Genomic DNA, 18,764 nt, shown 5'->3' with positions numbered 1-18,764 from the left:
ATGGGGGTAACTTTTCTTCAACTTAGAATAGGACTTCAAGTTGCCAGAAGAAGCAGTGAATCGAGACAGGGGTCCCAGAGAAGAAACATGAAATCTTCTAGCAATATTTAACTTAAAAAAAGAAATTATTAAAAATGTATTACTGAGTTTACTTTAACCTTTTATGGTAAATAGGTAAAGGATCTGCTAAAAGATTTTTAGACAAATTTACTTTATATTACCCTTACTTACTTACTTTTGGGTATTGTCTACCTTCCCAACCTCCCATGTTAAAAGGCATGTGGGTTGGTATGGCCAGGAAGGTGGATTGTGTGTAGGCTCCGCGTCCTGGCCACAATGATGGCTGAGATGTTTATAGTAAATTCCTTATTTCCCGTCTTGACCAGTTTTACTAAGTAAGTGCTGCAAGATTTACTAAATCAGGAGGATTGTGATTAGTAGTCAGCCCCGTTTCTATGGGCGTGCGATACGTGCAATCGCCCGGGGCGCTGGATTGTTGCGGCAGGAGCTGGGCGCAGAGGTGGTGGGAGCGGGTATAATAAAAACTCACCTTCGTTCAGCCGATCCCACGCTGCTTCACTGTACTTTATTTACCGGCATCTGTCTCAGTAACAGCGCCCCCTGTGATGATGTTCCGCATGTCAACACAGGGGGCGCTGTTACTGAGACAGATGCCGGGAAAGGAAGTACATTGAAGCAGTGTGAGATCGGCTATTCTGCTGAAGAAAGGTGAGTTATTACTATTATGCCCGCTCCCACCACCACTGCAGCACCTACCTATCTAACCTATACTGCAGCACCTACCTACCTAATCTATACTGCAGTACCTACCTACCTAATCTATACTGCAGCACCTACCTACCTAACCTATACTGCAGGACCTACCTACCTACCTAATCTATACAGCAGCACCTACCTACCTACCTAATCTATACTGCAGCACCTATCTACCTAGCCTATACTGCAGAACCTACCTACCTAATCTATACTGCAGCACCTACCTACCTAACCTATACTGCAGCACCTACCTATCTAACCTATACTGCAGCACCTACCTACCTAATCTATACTGCAGCACCTACCTACCTACCTACCTAATCTATACTGCAGCACTTACCTACCTAGCCTATACTGCAGCACCTACCTACCTAACCTATACTGCAGCACCTACCTACCTAATGTATACTGCAGCACCTACCTACCTAATCTATACTGCAGGCACCTACCTATCTAATCTATACTGCAACACCTACCTACCTACCTAACCTATACTGCAGGCACCTACCTATCTAATCTATACTGAAGCACCTACCTACCTACCTAATCTATACTGCAGGTACCTACCTACCTAATCTATACTGAAGCCCCTACCTACCTACCTAATGTATACTGCAGCACCTACCTACCTACTTAATCTATACTGCAGCACCTACCTACCTACCTTCCTACCTAACGTATACTGCAGCACCTACCTAACCTATACTGCAGCACCTACCTACCTAATCTATACTGCAGCACCTACCTAATCTATACTGCAGCACCTACCTCCCTACCTAATCTATACTGCAGCACCTATCTACCTATCTAATCTATACTGCAGCACCTACCTACCTACCTAACCTATACAGCAGGCACCTACTTATCTAAGCTATACTGCAATCACTTACCTACCTAACCTATACTGCAGTCCCCTACCTAACCTTTACTGGCACCTACCTATCTAAGCTGTACTGCAGTCACCTACCTATCTAACCTGTACAGCAGTCACTTACCTACCTAACCTATACTGCAGTCACCTACCTATCTAATCTATACTGGCACCTACCTATCTAAGCTGTACTGCAGTCACCTACCTATCTAACCTGTACAGCAGTCACTTACCTACCTAACCTATACTGCAGTCACCTACCTATCTAACCTATACTGCAGTCACTTACCTACCTAACCTATGCAGCAGTCACCTACCTATCTAACCTATACTGGGGGCATCTACCAATCTAACCTATACTGCAGGCACCTAGCTAATTGACACATACTGGTGGCACCTACGTAGCTAACCTATACTGTGGGCACCTATACCTGGCTCCACGGTGGGGGGGGCGATTTTTACACCCTCGCCCTGGGTGAAATGTAGTCTAGAAACTGCCTTGTTAGTAGTTTTGCAGCAATCTAAAGAATGCTGTCAAACTTCAGTTTTTCATTTTCCTCGTCACTGCTCTTTGTACCATGTTGTTAAGTCAGTCAGAGAGATATAGTGGTCACCTTTATCACATCCTATTTACAAGCATTGATATCGCTAATAAGGACATACATCATTTTAATATGCATATTTCTGTGGGAGGCAATATGAAATCACACTGAGAGTAGCTTTCAGAAGAGTACATCAGAAAGATCAACTCTGAAGCATTTACGATTGAAAGGATTATTGTGTTTGCTTCCTCTGATGAAAAAGTCTTTAACTCAGCGATAATATGCAGACACGTAGGACATGACAAACGTTTCAGAAATCACTCTTGCGAACGTATTGCTGTACACATACTTTAAATTTAGATCACAGTTTTTGTTCTACTGAAACAGGCTTAAAAGCTTTAATAGTATTGGCAGTGTAAGTGTTACATACACTAGCAAAGAGATTCAGCTGTGATGATTTCAGATTGAAGGTGCCACTGAATGTCATGCGTGTATTCCGTTCTTTAGGATTTGGCAACAAACAAGTGATGCGTGACAGCATAAAACTGACAATAATCTAAGTAAACATTTAACACAGTATAGCCAACATTTATGTTTCATGTCTACGCATGTGACTATTTTAGTAGTATATTCAGTCCTGCTCAACAGTGGATATGCTGTGGACTGGAATTAAACTCACCCTGGGGATAACCAAAGTGGAAGGCTTGCATAAAACAAGGAATAAGCCTAGAAAATCTAGAAATGCTGCACCAATTTGTTTTAGTTAAGGTCCATTAGCAAAAGTGCAATTATCGTTTGTGCTGTTCACGCAGATGTATAGGACAAAGTATTAGAAAATGGGGTTTTGGAGGATCAGCCGCTATGTCATGCAGTATTTTATCAGGCCTACAAAACAGCAGAAACTGTTTCAACATGTTCAATAAATTTCACATTTTCTGACAAGCAGTATTTTTCCTATTGATTTAACTGCAGCAGGGGTAAGACATAGAAATGGTCACTCATTTACTGTCAGTATCTTCCAAGTGCTAAATTTGGGTGACATACTGGCTATGGCGAAATGTTCTAGCTTCTTGGGTTCAAATAAAACTAAGGACACTGTGGTCTAAGGTAACTTTACATTATTAAAAATGATATTTTCACTTACTCTGCGGCCAGCTAAGAATTTACAAAAGTCTCAGCAGGCTTAGATTGCTTCCTATTGCAGCCTTAGCCACAGTACTCTGACTGTATACTCTGTTAGGAATACAGTTGCTAAGTGACTGGCCAGAAACTCCCACCTTGTTACAAGAGTAATAAGCTACACCGTGTAGCTAATTATTCATTTTCAACACTTGCCCAGCATGATTTGGCTAAAGGGCCGCTATCACAAAAAGTTAAAATTTAAAATACATGTATACATACTTGTAAGAAGTACATTTGTCCCAGAGTAAAAGGCAGTAAGGCACTATAAATCACTTGTCTCCTATGTTCCTGTCACTTACAGGAGGCAGTAAATATCTGACAGATCTGACAGGTTTTGGACTAGTCCACCTACTCATGGGGTATTCTAACTATTTTCTTTATTCTTTACAAAAGCACTGCATGGAAATGATCTATACAAAGATGCCATCCAGCCTCCCTATATACTTGCCCACTATGTTGTCTTTTGGACTGAGCAACTGCCATTCAGTAAGTGTTTTTGAAAATAAAAAAAGGCCAGAGAATCCCGAGACTACTCAAAAAAATGACAGATATGATTTTTACTAACTACTGTAAGTGACTGTGACATAGGAAAAAAAAGCAATTTATAGTGCATTATATACAAACAATATATCAGTGCCAAGGGGACTAAACATTTGATCGCTGCTGAGAATAGACAATGTCCAAAAGTCAGCACAAAAATAGTATAAGAAATCAGCGCAGATCATAAGGTGGGTCCTACAATTCACAATCAGCTGTACTTCACCACAGTGATCTTCCAATTCATATATACACGTGGTAGACCATCACCCAAAGGACTAAAAGGAGCTTACCAGTGGCTAACAACCCAAATTATAAGGCTGCGTGTCTCGCATTCAGTGGTAAAGGGAACCAAGAAACAATCACTAAGCGATCCAGATGTACAGCACTTATTATCTTAGCCCAGGTATAGCATCCAGGAATCCAGCATAGATAAAACAAAACAAGCAAAGAAACGGCAAATCTAAGTGTAAACCGTTTATTTGTAAAACATAGCATAAGCCATAAAGCAGCTGGTAAGCTCCTTTTAGTCCTTTGGGTGATGGTCTACCATGTGAATATATGAATTGGAAGATCACTGTGGTGATATAGCTGATTGTGAATTGTAGGACCCACCTTATGATATAGTGCATTTTACTCTTGGACAAATATACATTTTACACATATGCAATATACAACACAGATTTAAAATTTTAAAATTCTTGCCAATAGTGGTCCTCTAATCTACCAGTATGTTAGTGTTAAACATTTTAAGTAATATTATCTGTATGTGTACAAAAGGTAAAGACTAGCCATTCCTTTTCATATTGTCATTTGGCTTTTAAAGAACATCAGTAAAAACTTCTGAACGTCTGATGGACCTCATAACAGTGCTCCAAACTGTCCTTAGAATGAAAATAGGTTCACTTAACTCATTGAGGACTGCACGGATCTGGTCCCTTAAAGACAAACTCCAGTAAAAATAATGTAATAAAAAAGTGCTTCATTTTTACAATAATTATGTATAAATGATTTAGTCAGTGTTTGCCCGTTGTAAAATCTTTTAAATCCCTAATTTACATTTTGACATTTGTTACAGTGACATTTTTACTGTTGGCAGGTGATGTAGCTGCTGCTTGCTTTTTTGGCATTTGGAAACAGCTGTAAACAGCTATTTCCCACAATGCAACAAGGTTCACAGACAGGAAACTGCCAGGAGTACCATGGTCCTCAGAGTTTCTTGTGGGAGGGGTTTCACCACAATATCAATCATACAGCGCCCCCTGATAGTCTGTTTGTGAAAAGGAATAGATTTCTCATGTAAAAGGGGGTATCAGCTACTGATTGGGATAAAGTTCAATTCTTAGTCGGAGATTCTCTTTAAGGATTAGAGCCTTTTTTTTTTAGATTTTGCACTTCCTGATCATTGTGATTGGCTCACAGTGAGTAAGAGTTCAGGAGCCAATGAAAACAGCCCCTTAGCAATGTACAGTACTCTGCTGTCTTTAGACAGCTGAATTCTGTGTTGGAGGGGATGGGCTGTTGCGCCCCATACACGGGACCGGACGACGTTCAAACTACGCCGCATTAAGCTTAAGCAGCCACAAGTGCACAGTAGTTTTAACTGCATGCTTTCCCAAACCAGATAATGCACCCACTAATGATACAATCTTGATTGTACAATTTTACCAAATCTACATAGTAGAAAGGTGAACTGAGTGAATATACATTAAATGGATAATTTAGGTAATCCCTCATATTTCATAGAAGTGGTTGGAGTTTACAGTCAAGATTGTATCATTAGTGGGCACCTTTAAACAAGATAGCTCCCACGCTTTATTGATCATGGGCCTTGGGTCATTTACTGTTTACATCATGGCTCATTCAGTGCTGACTACCAATGACAGTGTGCAATGATAAAAGGGGCCATTACTATGGAAAAGGATCCTGTATGAATGCCTGTGGATGTCAGGGATGATTTATAAGAAGCTGAAGCGAGGAAATGTGAAGGTGTTAACCATAAAAACCAAACTCCAGCTGTTATTTTTTTAAGTGCACATTAACTTGCAAAGCAAGCAGCTGTTTGCTTTGAGCAATCCCCATAGGTGTCCTCTTTTGCAGTTGTTATGATTCATTATGTTAGTTTTAATAAGCAAAAAATGAGTGGTTGTTAAACGTCTATTAGCAATCTCACCTTGACAGAGTTCTGCAGCACGGTGACAGGGAAGGTATTGCTGGGCATGGAGCTTAAAAACAATCTGAAATTCTCATTTATGGAGACATCTGTAATATAAAATATCTATATTATAAAAAAAATACATAAAATCTTCAATAAAAACGGAAACAGTCACCTTGATCTAACTTAAAAGGAAATGTTTTCATGCTGGGCTTAACTAACCGGTAATGACAGAAGTTGGCTGTAATCTTTAATTAGCTGTAGGGTTCTAGGTCAGTATCATTTTCCATGTGACAAGCAGGAGTACAAGGGCTGTGTTACTTGGCCTTTTCCAGGGAATACAAAATTAGATTGATTTCCTCAAGCAAAGAAAGACCAGGCATGTGTCATTACAATATTCCCACATCTCTAGTTTCTGTTCTGAGCTGATAGGAAAACCTGTCATGTCAGTGATCTCATCCCACGTATGATGACAGCTATATGGCCAGTCAAATGTGACACAGAAAGTTACACAACTGAGTAAGTTAAAAGGACCACTAACTCCCAAGAAACTGGAATTCCACACAGCTGCCCTACATTTACCATGGCATTCTAATGGGTTCTATAAAGATAAAAAAAATATGAAAATGTGCAGTTTCATGGACACTAGTTGTTTATTTGCAGTCAGGAGTTTTAAATATAAAAACCTATGTGTTCTTTTCAAAGAAGAAAATGGAGGGTACAGTGTGTCACTGCCGTTCTAACAATTCTGCCGGTCTTTAAAAGCTAAAATCTAATGAAGGAAGACAGTGAGCAGGTGCCCAACACACTTTCCAGGCAGGAAAATCCAGGGGGAATTCAGGAAATAAATTAAATAAGAGGTGCTTTTAGAATTATAGTGCTGTGTTAAACATCTGTTTTACCACATGTTACTGATTTATTGGGCTCCTTCACAGGGTAAGTAATCTAAGGAGTATGATACCACTTGTACAAAGGGGATTTAAAAAGTTGCTAAGTCTTCCTCTCTATTTACTTATTGCTGTCACTAGATAGTGTTCGCTCAATTCATTACTTCTTATAAGGTAATAAGCATTCTAACAGCCTCAGAGTATATAGTACACGTGAGAGTATTTTGTTATGACCTAGAAAATGATCAATGAGATGCTAATTCTGAGTTGATGCAAATTTACAGAGACATTTATACAGCTTGGAAATAGACCAGTCAAATGCAGCAGATGCTATGGAAGATGTTATTTGGTAGGATCTATAAGTGCTTAGAGCTGACCTGAACTCTTGAACTGCACACAAGTGTTTATTCCACATATAGTTACTGCAGAAGAGCTTTGCTGAGGCAGCTTTCCATAAGGTAAACACTGAGGCTTAACCTTTTCAGTGCCTTCTGCAAATGTGAAACCAAGTAAAACTTCACATTTTTTTAGGATTTCCATAAATTGTAATGATTTTTTCTTTCCATAAAGGATTTCATGGGAAGCTTGAAGTTTAGTTCTACTGAGTAGTGGTTGTTAAAATGACTGAGTGGAGAAACATCTGATGCCAAGATCTATTTGGGCTTGTTGTACTCATAGAAATAATATATTTCTGGTACAGCATGGTATTGAAGTGGTTAGCATCTTTGGCTTGGAATTCCTTTGCCTTATTTTGGTCATACTGTGCATGGGCAGTATAATTGTGTAGAAATTCACCATAGTTTCACCAACCAGCCTAAAACACCAGAATTATTTGTTTTATTATGGATGATGTCAAATTGTGGTTAAATTGGACCCCATAAAAGCAACAACTGCTGTAGTTCTGAAACAACATGGTAAATTTTACTCAACAATAGTGTTAACAATAGTGGAGGAAGGCATACATATGTTTAACAGATCTTGCATGCTTATTGTGAACTTATAACGTGTTTAGCTATTTTTGTCATGTGTGACCATATGTAAATGACAGGCAGGCACTTAGTGGTGTCTGTAGGTGATTTCACATACTATGCACATGACAGTGACTATCCTTAATGGTCTTCGATCTGTCACACCCCTACTTTGGTTAATGAAGCTTTACATCACAGTAAATGATCAATCGCATGACTTAAAGGCTAGGAGGGCTTTGCAGAAGTGCAGGGCTAACCGTCATCCATCAAGTGTAATCATTATTTGTGTGGTCAGGGACTAAAGGTCCCTGGATGATATGGATGGTAAGTGAAACTGCATGCATAATATAATATATGGTAACACGTTACACAGTTTAGAGGGAGCTCAGATTAACCTTAATGTTTAAAGGTAACAAGTGAGACCAAGTGACTGTCAGTTATGCACTTGCAAAGTTTTACTTTCTAAAAAAAAAGTCCTATGATCAGTAGTTAATAAGTATTACTTTTTTCACCACATACTTGGTTCTGTAAAACTTTTTATAAGTTCTTCCATAGGCAACATCCATGAGACAGCCAGATGGCAGTTCTGCAAAAATATCCAGTTTCCACTCTTCATGGCATCTTTTATCATTTGTTCTGCAATTGGTCCCTGTCCTTGCCCTAGAGATATTGACCGTACCCTGTAAAACAATGTTTCAGATATTCAAAGTACAATTCAAGCATATAATAGTATAGCATCACCTCAAATTGACATCAGTTGATATAGAATGATTAAAAACTGTGTAAGTCTCCAAAGTATAAAACATAGCTTTTTAATAAAGCATGTAAAAGCTATTCCTTCCTGTGCATGATTGAGCACTGCAATTCGGGCTCACTTTGGGCTCTGACCAGCAGGACTTATGCCAGCCCACCCTGGACTTTAACCTTTTTTATAGTAGAGAAATTATCAACTTTTACTTATGTACTGTATATGCAAAGACTGTATTTTTTGAATATTTTTGTTTACCTTTCCAAGTATCCTCTTTCTTTTGCAAATCTTTGAAAAGCACCCATTGGGTCAGACCCAGTGCTTAGAATGAAGATTAGAGGTGTAGAGGGTGACATATCTTGGTACAGGGTCACAAGATCCACTGGGGGGTTCTCTATAAATTTTTTCCCCAAGTTAAGTATCACAAATTCCGTGATGGCAAAGACAACCTAAAATGAAATATGGTTAATTTATTAACAAATTAAAAAAACACTATCAGAGCTAGCTGTAGGGAGTGACTTTTGCAATTGTTTAAATGTAATGTCAGGCTATTAAATATTAGATTTTTTTAGCTCTGTTCCTAAAGATAAAATGTACATGTTAATTTTTTAAACTTAAAATGTGATGTAGTCTATTGCAGGGTCCACTGCCACTCTGCAGCAGAGTGCACTGCTCAAAGAAAAATCATTCCTCCATTGCAGAAGCACAGCAGACAAAAATGGACACAATAAAACCATTAAAGAGACTCCGTAACAAAAATTGCATCCTGTTTTGTATCATCCTACAAGTTCCAAAAGCTATTCTAATGTGTTCTGGCTTACTACAGCACTTTCTACTATCACAGTCTCTGTAATAAATCAATGTATCTTTCCCATGTCAGACTTGTCGGCCTGTGTCTGGAAGGCTGCCAAGTTCTTCAGTGTTGTGGTTCTGCTATGATCTCCCCCTTCCAGGCCCCTCTGTGCACACTGCCTGTGTATTATTTAGATTAGAGCAGCTTCTCTCTTCTCTCTTATCATTTACAAGCTGGATAAATCGTCCTCTGAGCTGGCTGGGCTTTCACATACTGAGGAAATTCAGACAAGGGAAAAGCTGTTTGCAGGAAGAAAAGAGCAGCCTGAAACTTCAGTGCATGAGAGATGCAGGGGGAAGGAAACACACAAATGATCTCTTGAGATTCAAAAGGAAGGATGTATACAGCCTGATTGTGTATGGATGTATTTTCTATGTGTGGACATACTGTACATCAACCTACTTCCTGTTTTGGTGGCCATTTTGTTTGTTTATAAACAAACTTTTTAAAACTGTTTTTAACCACTTTTAATGCGGCGGGGAGCGGCGAAATTGTGACAGAGGGTAATAGGAGATGTCCCCTAACGCACTGGTATGTTGACTTTTGTGCAATTTTAACAATACAGATTCTCTTTAAGTTTGAAACAACCCATAGAAAATCATTGCAGTGTTCAATGTCCAAGTTGTCCACAATATTCCTGTTACCACCCGCATATTGTTTAAAAGCTTCCATTCTTCTTAACTAAATTATCTATCTGATAAGCCTAATAAGTACATTTTTCATGAAAGAGGGGCTTTCATCCCAAAAACTTTTTTAATCACAGTTTGTCTAATATTTCCCTTTTTGTGGTCAAGAAGAATTTGTAATTTTGGGACTAACTCTCTGGACCATGAAACAAATGATCCAAAGCTCATGCATGCAAGGGTCAGTCCTTGTGAACTTCTGACGTACAAACTCAACAAATAAAAATTATTTGATATTAGGTTTCCCAAGGTCCTAAGTAGTAAAATAACATAAATCTGCCTGGTCAGGTTTGAACATTTTTACAGATAAATAATTTATCACATGCAGTGAGTCAAGCCTTTGCAATAAAAAGGAATTACATAGAATTAAGTAGGAATCCACTATTAGGTAATGCAAATAGGAAAACAACTCTGACTCCTAGTATTATATAGTTGAATGATTATTTGGTAATTCTTAAAAAAAAAAAAAAAACATTTTAGAGATTATAATATAGACTCTCCTTAAACCTGCAAGTTACACTGAATATAAAACAGAGAACCTCTCTAATATTCTAAATAGCTGTTTGGGATGAGTTCTAAATTTTTATTTTTGCAGCTAGAAGAATTTTATTTTTATTAAGACTAACAGTCAGAAAGAGAGGATGCCAAACTACTATACTACTGACTATGTATTCTGTTGGCTTTCTGAAATGGTGATATATAAGTTTGGGAATTAACATGCTAAAATGTGCTCGCTTTTCTGTGCCTAATGAATGAATATTACCAGTCTCAAATCCTACACTGGAAAATTAACTGGCATTTAAAACAGAGTATTGTTGACCATACAAAAACAAGTGCAATAATAGAATTCATTTAATTTCACCAGTATCAGCAAACAGCATTTTCTTTTCAGTTTAGTAAGAAGATCCATTTTCTAATGATTTATGAAATATTTGAAACAATGTTTTAGAGCTACAATGTAATTCACCCAAGACAGAAAATATAACGCTCAGACAGTTATAGACAGAATTAAAGGGATACTGTAGGGGGGGGGGGGGAAATGAGTTGAACTTACCCAGGGCTTCTAATGGTCCTCCGCAGACATCCTGTGCTCACGCAGCCACTCACCAATGCTCTGGCCCCGCCTCCGGTTCACTTCTAGAATTTCAGACTTTAAAGTCTGAAAACCACTGTGCCTGCATTGCTGTGTCCTTGTTCCCGATGATGTCACCAGGAGCGTATTGCGCAGACACAGACCATACTAGGCCTGCGTAGTACGCTCCTGGTGACATCAGCGGGATCGAGGACATGGCAACGCAGGCGCAGTGGTTTTCAGACTTTAAAGTCTGAAATTCCAGAAGTGAATGGGAGGCGGGGCCGGAGCATTGGGGAGTGGCTGTGCGGGCACAGGATGTCTGTGGGGGACCATTAGAAGCCCCGGGTAAGTTCAACTCATTTTCCCCCGACCCCCTACAGTATCCCTTTAAGTCATTTATTTAAAAATAAAGAAACATACAGTCCATATTCTGGCTAATTAATGGAGGACCTTAGGCAGGAGGTAACAGGGCTTCTTGTTGCATTTGTGGTGATCAAATGCCTGGAATTAATGATACTATTGTACAATGAAACCAACCGTCTGTCATTACATACACAATCAACATTTGATTGTGTCTACTGCCTTCAAGTAACAGGATGGTGAAAGTCAATAAGAATTCACAAGATGCACTTATGCTAGATTAAGATTAAAAATGCAGAAAAGTGAAAGATTCTACAGGTTTCAGAGTACAGCCTAGAAACAGGTGATTTAAGAATGATAGGCATCAAACAATTTAAACCACTGCATTTAAGCACTATTCTCTTTTTCAGTTTTCTCTCTTTTACTATTGTTGGGTTAATGAAAAAGTCTCTTTCCTCTTCCCCCAAACTACCAGAAAATAGGCAACCACTCATCAGCATGTTTGTTCCTTGCTTTGAAGATACCAGCCCATATGCCTTTTTGTAGGTGCTTCAGAAAGGTCACCAAAACAAAGGGCTCGATTCACAAAGCGGTGATAACTCAGTTATTACGCCTAAAAGACTTTAGGCGTGATAACCTTTGCACTAGCAAAGTTATCACTGCTTTGTGCTCTAACTCGCACGAAGCTACCGCGCGTACGCAAGGTCCCATAGGGCTTAATGGGAGCTTCGCGCGAAGTGCCGGGTGCTGCGCGCGCGCCTGTGCGCTTGCGTGCGCAAAACTTTGCGCGCGGAAAATTCGCGCGAGTTTCTTCTTATCATGCCTAAACTGAGTTTAGGCGTGATAAAGGGGTTTTCACTCGCGTGCAAACACTTTGCACTGCTTTGTGAATCAGGCCCAAAGGATTTAAAAGTCACATTGACACACCGATGATATTGCGCTCTGGACCCCTAGTTGTAACGATCGGTGTAACACAGAGAGGATCTGATTACCGGTGATCTGCAGTATCACCGAGAATACAGATATATACCCGATTATTGATGATCTGCAGTATCACCGATAATCAGATATATCTCTAACCTCTGGACACCTGAGTAATATGAGTGTTTGGTGCAACAGTAATACTTTGAGGAGAGCACCCGTATATAGAGGGTGCAAGGCAGTAAAGGGTACTGCCCAAAGAACAGGTTCCTTCCACTGGCCTGAGGCTCCCTAAGGGGGGGGGGGAGTCAGGCTGAGTGAGGGAATGACCAGAGTGTAAGTGACAACCAAGGGTGAAGTGTCACTGACAGATCTGTGAACTATCTCTAAATAGAGGAGATAGTTCTCGAGGTCGAACTAGCCAGGTCGGCAACAGACAGACAGATAAGGTACAAAGACAGAAGGCTGATTCGGTATCCAAGTCAGGCAGGGTTTGGCAACGTGATATCAGATATGCGTGGTACCGAATCAGAAAGCAGAGAGATGGTCAGGAGAGCAGAAGGTCATAACAGATAATATACAATGCCTAGTCTTGGTGTGAGCTCCGTGATCCTCAGGGCAGGGCCGAGGCATAGGCTGGAGAGGCTCCAGCCTCAGGGCGCAGTGTAGGAAGGGGCGCACAATTCATTCAGTTGTCATTCCTAATTGTGTATGAAGCAGAAAGAAATAATAAAAGGGGATACATAGCAGTGACTGCAAGTCAGATAACTAGATATTAAGGTGTTGGGGAGGTTGTGGGCCCTGTGGCCCTCTTAGTCTAATAGCAATCAGTGTGTGATGGCTGGGATGGGAGGGATGGAGGGGCGCACTTTGGTGTCACAGCCTTGGATGCTGGAGGATCTTGTCCCTGCTCTGGTGATCCTCAACACCCTGGAACTAGTCTGAAGAATAACAGAATGATAATACAAGTCCCTAATCTGGGTGTGAGGCCCGTGATCATCAACACCCTGGAACTAGTCTGACGTATAACAGGTTGGTAACACAAGTCTCTAATCTGGGTGTGAGCTCCTTGATCATCAACACCCTGGAACTAGTTTGAAGTATAACAGGTTGGTAACACAAGTCCCTAATCTGGGTGTGAGGTCCTTGATCATCAACACCCTGAAACTAGTCTGAAGTATAACAGAGATATAACAGAGATATAACTGAGAATCTGACAAAAGGTCTGAGTGCTTCCATGTAGTGATCGCAACGGCAGACAACCAGAGAATGACCAGCACCCAGTATATATAGCAAAGCGCTCTCCAGCGCCTCCCATAAGTGCTGGACCAATGGGAAGTGGTACTGCCGTCAGCTGACCGGCTTGGTCAGCTGACTCCCTTCTGGCTGTCATATAAGTTCTGCTTCTCAGCGCGTGCGCGCGCATCCTTCTGAACCTGTGTGGACTATCAGTCCCAGCCACACCAGACATGTGATGTAAAGCACCCGCCGTGCTGGACGCGGAAACCGCCGCACCGCTATCAAGGCATGCGGCGGTTTCTCCGCGTTCGGCCATACTACTGGATGTAGGCCTATGCGTGCAAACTGCCGCTTGGACGTTGAATCAGCCGCCCCGTTCTGAGTACACGCGGCGGCTTTTCTGCGTTTCCTCACACTAGTGTTCTTTTTGGTCACTAGCAATCTAAATTTTTCCCCACGGTGCATCTGCTATTGTTTGCACATATTCTTGCACTATGTGACCTTAATTAGCCTTAACAAGCTTTTAGCTCGTTCCCACTTGCTCTTGAACACTTTGTTTTTGCCCTCCTTCTCCATCTACTGTCACCAATTTCATACAATTTGATAAAGCCATCTCCATTCCATCTCCACTTCAAAGCCTGTGGAGAAGCTTGAAGAGAAGCAGTAGGTGCCACAAACAGAAGTACCAGTTACAAGTATGAAGGACATCCTTCAGGCCCCTACAGGAGCATAGGCACAGATTTCCTGCCACCTTAGAGTTCGTCCTCCATGAACCTACAAACCCCCACCAAACTGCACTGCATGTGCTTGCTGCCCCAGCTGTCACTTCTCCCATACTTTCCTTGCCAGTCATAGGTAGCTACAGGTGTCACTTAGTATTAGGTAGCCAGACGTACACATAATATTAAGTAGCTAGAGGTGCCCCCAAGTATTAGGTATCTAGAGGGACCTTAGTATTAAGTAGCTAGAGGTACACCTGACTGATGGAATATCTCTTCAGTGGAATGCTGAGATCTGGGTGAGTAACCTCTCATTTACACTCTCATCAGGACTCTACATAGGGAAGAGGGAGGCGCTCGGTGAGGGGAGGGAGCCGCCTTTTCATCATCAGGCACCTATAGGCACGTGCCTACAGGGCCTTATGGTTAATACGGCCCTGACATCCTTATTAGCTCACTGTATCTGAAACATTAGCTGGTAAAATATATTTTATCTACATTCTGATAAGCAAATTCCATTTTTTTGTGTTTTTCTGAAATATCTGTTCCGGTTGAGATTTTCCTACCCTTCCTGGCAAGTCACCAGTAACAGAAACTGAAGAAATCTTTCCACTGGAAACAGATAACAAGAGGCACACTTTACTGGAGGAGAAGGAATGGCACTTTTGGTGCTGTTGTGTCCTCTCTACAGAAATGTTCTCACTTCCTGTTGTGCCATGGGTGAACATTTTACACCTCTAGCCAAAACTGAAAGGAAAAATGTTGCCTTGAGTCTCACTTTAGGGTGTACTCATTAATGCTCTGTCATTCACAATTTTTAATCATTTAAATTATTATAAATAGCTGGCTTACCTTCTCTTCCATTACACTTTTAATGAGTATGAGCTTTTGAAATAATGTCAGCCTGTCATTCCACAATCCTTGTGTAGTTTCATTTTCCTTCTCTGATCGTACTTTAGAGGAATGTGTATGATAACCATCCCAAGAAGAGGGGTTAATTTGGATTTCTAAGGAGCCTGGCAAAAACAACATTTTCATTATTAGCATCTCAGATTGACTCCTAGTGACAAGGAAGTCTATTCACTTAAATATGTCAATCTTATCAGGAGTCATGCAACTGCCGTGCATTGCTTGATAGCACAAGCTACACAAGCAACTGGTGCGTGTATAAGTCGTAAACTACACACACTGCATCAGGTGCGTACTTTGCATAGTGCCCTGTAAAGTTTACATACACTCTCTGTCCATGTAAATATTACCACAGTTTAGTGAATGCACCGTAAGGCAGGGGTGGACAAACTACGGCCCATTTAGCTTTTTCACCTAGCCTTTGTGCTCAGTGCACACAGTTAAGCGCTTTTTGCAGGAGAGGCTGTAAGTATTCACACAGCAGATTCCCTTCCTCCGGACTTTTGTTTACTTTTCACTGATTCCACATGACTCCAGGGGCTGCAGGAGAATGAACAGTCTCCTGCTCACTTCTCAGTATGTGGTCTCCACTTGTAAGGTGATAGAGGGGTCTCCCCAGCTACTGCTAAAAACAAGGAGGTCCATCGGAGTGTGCCCAAGCCAGGAGAATCCTACTGGTCGGGATGGGGAGGTCACAGCAGAGGAATGGGTTGGGGACAAATTGTTTGCCTAAATGTGTATTGATTGATTATCCTGTTCTGCAGTGAAGGCAGCCTGAAACTCAGCAAGTGTTGTTTCTGTGATTTTTCCTATCAACCCCTGTGGAACCAGTCACCAAGGATGCATATTGTGTCATTTGTCCATTGTTATTAACCTTCCTGGCGGTAACCCCGAACGTAGTTCGGGGTAAGCCGCGCAGGAGGTTTTCTTAGGCCCTGCTGGGCCGGTTTACTTACTTTTTTTTTTGCAGCACGCAGCTAGCACTTTGCTAGCTGCGTCAGCACACCGATCGCCGCCGCCCCACGCTCGATCGCCGCTATCCGTCGCACCGCGCGCCCCCCTCTCAAACCCCGTGCGCTGCCTGGCCTATCAGTGCCAGGCAGCACTGAGGGGTGGATCTGGACTCCCAATGACGTCATGACGTTGCTGACGTCGGTGACGTCATCCCGCCCCGTCGCCATGGCGATGGGGAAAGCCCTTCAGGAAATCCCGTTCTTTGAACGTGATTTCCTGATCTGAGATTGCCAAAGGCGATCGAAGCGGGCGTGGGGATGCCGCTGCGCAGCTGCTATCATGTAGCGAGCCCTGGGCTCACTACATGATTTAAAAAAAAAAAACTGCTGCGCTCCCTCCTGGCGAAATTAATTAGACCGCCAGGAGGGTTAATCTGTATAGAAATCCACTGCGCCATTTCAGTAATTCTGCTTGGCCTATAAAGCGGGATAAGCGGGAAATCGTATGTATGTATGTATATATATATATATATATATATATATATATATATATATATATATATATATATATATACCGTATTTTTCAGACTTTAAGACGCACCGGACTATAAGATGCACCTAGGTTCAGAGGGCAAAAATTGTGGAAAAACCAAACAAACTAAACCTGGTGCGTCTATTGGTCCAGGGGCATTTTGTAGATGTTCTTCCCCTTTGGTGCCCTCCTCCTGTCCCCTTGGTTTCCTCCTAATGCCCCCTTTATGTCCCTCTTTGTATCAATGTCATATTCCCCTTTTTGTCCTACTGATGTCCCACTTTGTGTCCTCCTGATGTTCCCCTTTATGTCCTCCAGATCTCCTTCTTCGTGTCCTCAAAATGTCCCACTTTGTGTCCAGATTTTCCCCAGAGTGTCCTCTAAATATCCCTCTTTAAGTCCTACATTTGCCCCCCTTTAAGTCCTTAATATGTCACCCTTTGTGTCCTTCCGATGTCCCCCTCCATCACTCACCTCATCGCTGGAGCCCACGGTGATGAGCTTCTGGCTGCCTCTGGTCTTCCTGATGTCCCCCTCCAAGTCCTATGTCCTGCTGCATAAATGCAATTAGCGGCAGTGGCAACCACTGTCGCTCACCTCATCGCTGGAGCCTGCAGTGATGAGCTGCTGCTGGCCCCCCTCCTGTCCTCTGTGCTGTCTTCGCTCTGGATCGACACCCCCTGTGTGAAGATAACAAGCAGCGGCAGCCGCGAGCGGCTGACCATGCGGGCTCCAAGGATGAAGTATGTTATGCCCGCGGCTGCTGCTGCTTGTTATCTTCACACAAGGGGGAATCGATCCGGACGTCGGATACACCGAGGACAACACAGAGGACAGGAGGGGGCCGGCAGCAGTTCATCACCGCAGGCTCCAGCAATGAGGTGAGTGACAGTGGCTGCCACTGCCGTTAATTGCATTCATGCAGGGAAAGTTTAGAGGGCGCCTGGGAGTGCAGGGAGTCCCCGACATCGCTTCAGGTCGACGGTTAATAGCGGCGGGTGATCGTTAAATCGAGGACTCCCTACCTTTGGACTATAATACGCAGGGACTTTTTCTCCCTACTTTTGGGGGAGAAAAAGTGCGTCTTATAGTCCAGAAAATACTATATACTGTATATATATATATATATATATATATATATATATATATATATATATATACTGTATATATATTTGGCATAGTGTGATACTGTTTCAAACTGTCAACTCAATTCATTCTCCCAGTGCAAGTGTAAAAGTGCACACACGTGTGATACCACAACCCCACAATCAGGGAGGCTCACCGGATTGAAGCTACCTTGTTATCAGGTGGATCTCACACTCAACTGTATGTTTCACCCAGGACCATCAGTGACTCGAGTAAAATTGCTTTAATCTTCAAACAAAAACATATACAAACTTCATCACATAGCATGCCTGTCAATAAAAGTACCATCCAAAAGTACCATCCATGCTTCTGCGCCAATTTAAAATTTACAAGCGTCTAAAAGCAATTAAGCATATCACAGTGGTGTCCCCCCGGGACCCTGGGCTAGCGGCTAACCCCTGATGAGTCTGATAGATGACGAAACATGTAGGGTGGAGCCAGAATGCTTGACACAATCAGGTCAGCCATGCTTGAGGAAGTCAGCGGTGGAATGCAGGGAGTGATCTGGAGAGCGTGAGGGGACACAGGGAGAGGGACATCCAGCAGCGATCCAAGGCCCTGGGGGACACCACTTTGAAATGCTGAATTTCTTTAAGAAGCCTGTAAGTTTTAAAATTGGTCCAAAAGCGTCACTCATCATGAGAAGGCTGCTTGTGTCTGAACAGGGATTTATGGACAACATATCTTTTTTCATTCCACAACCGTTG

The 18,764-nt window shown here is 41.9% G+C and overlaps 1 protein-coding gene across 1 annotated transcript in view; it reads right to left on the bottom strand.

The window, feature by feature from the left end:
* DNAH6 (dynein axonemal heavy chain 6) overlaps positions 1 to 18,764 on the bottom strand; it is a 443,662-nt gene that overhangs the window by 96,274 nt on the left and 328,624 nt on the right. Inside the window, exons 64-67 of the mRNA XM_068233571.1 lie at positions 15,370 to 15,533; positions 8,926 to 9,116; positions 8,439 to 8,599; positions 6,083 to 6,171 (exon numbers count right to left, since the gene is read on the bottom strand). Of these exons, the coding sequence (XP_068089672.1) occupies positions 6,083 to 6,171; positions 8,439 to 8,599; positions 8,926 to 9,116; positions 15,370 to 15,533 (605 nt within the window). The remainder of the gene's footprint in view (positions 1 to 6,082; positions 6,172 to 8,438; positions 8,600 to 8,925; positions 9,117 to 15,369; positions 15,534 to 18,764) is intronic.

This window comes from Hyperolius riggenbachi, chromosome 1, assembly GCF_040937935.1.
Source record: "Hyperolius riggenbachi isolate aHypRig1 chromosome 1, aHypRig1.pri, whole genome shotgun sequence".
Classification (NCBI taxonomy): Eukaryota; Metazoa; Chordata; class Amphibia; order Anura; family Hyperoliidae; genus Hyperolius; species Hyperolius riggenbachi.
The sequence above is the reverse complement of the archived record's forward strand: the minus strand, read 5'-3'. Positions and strand labels throughout refer to the sequence as shown.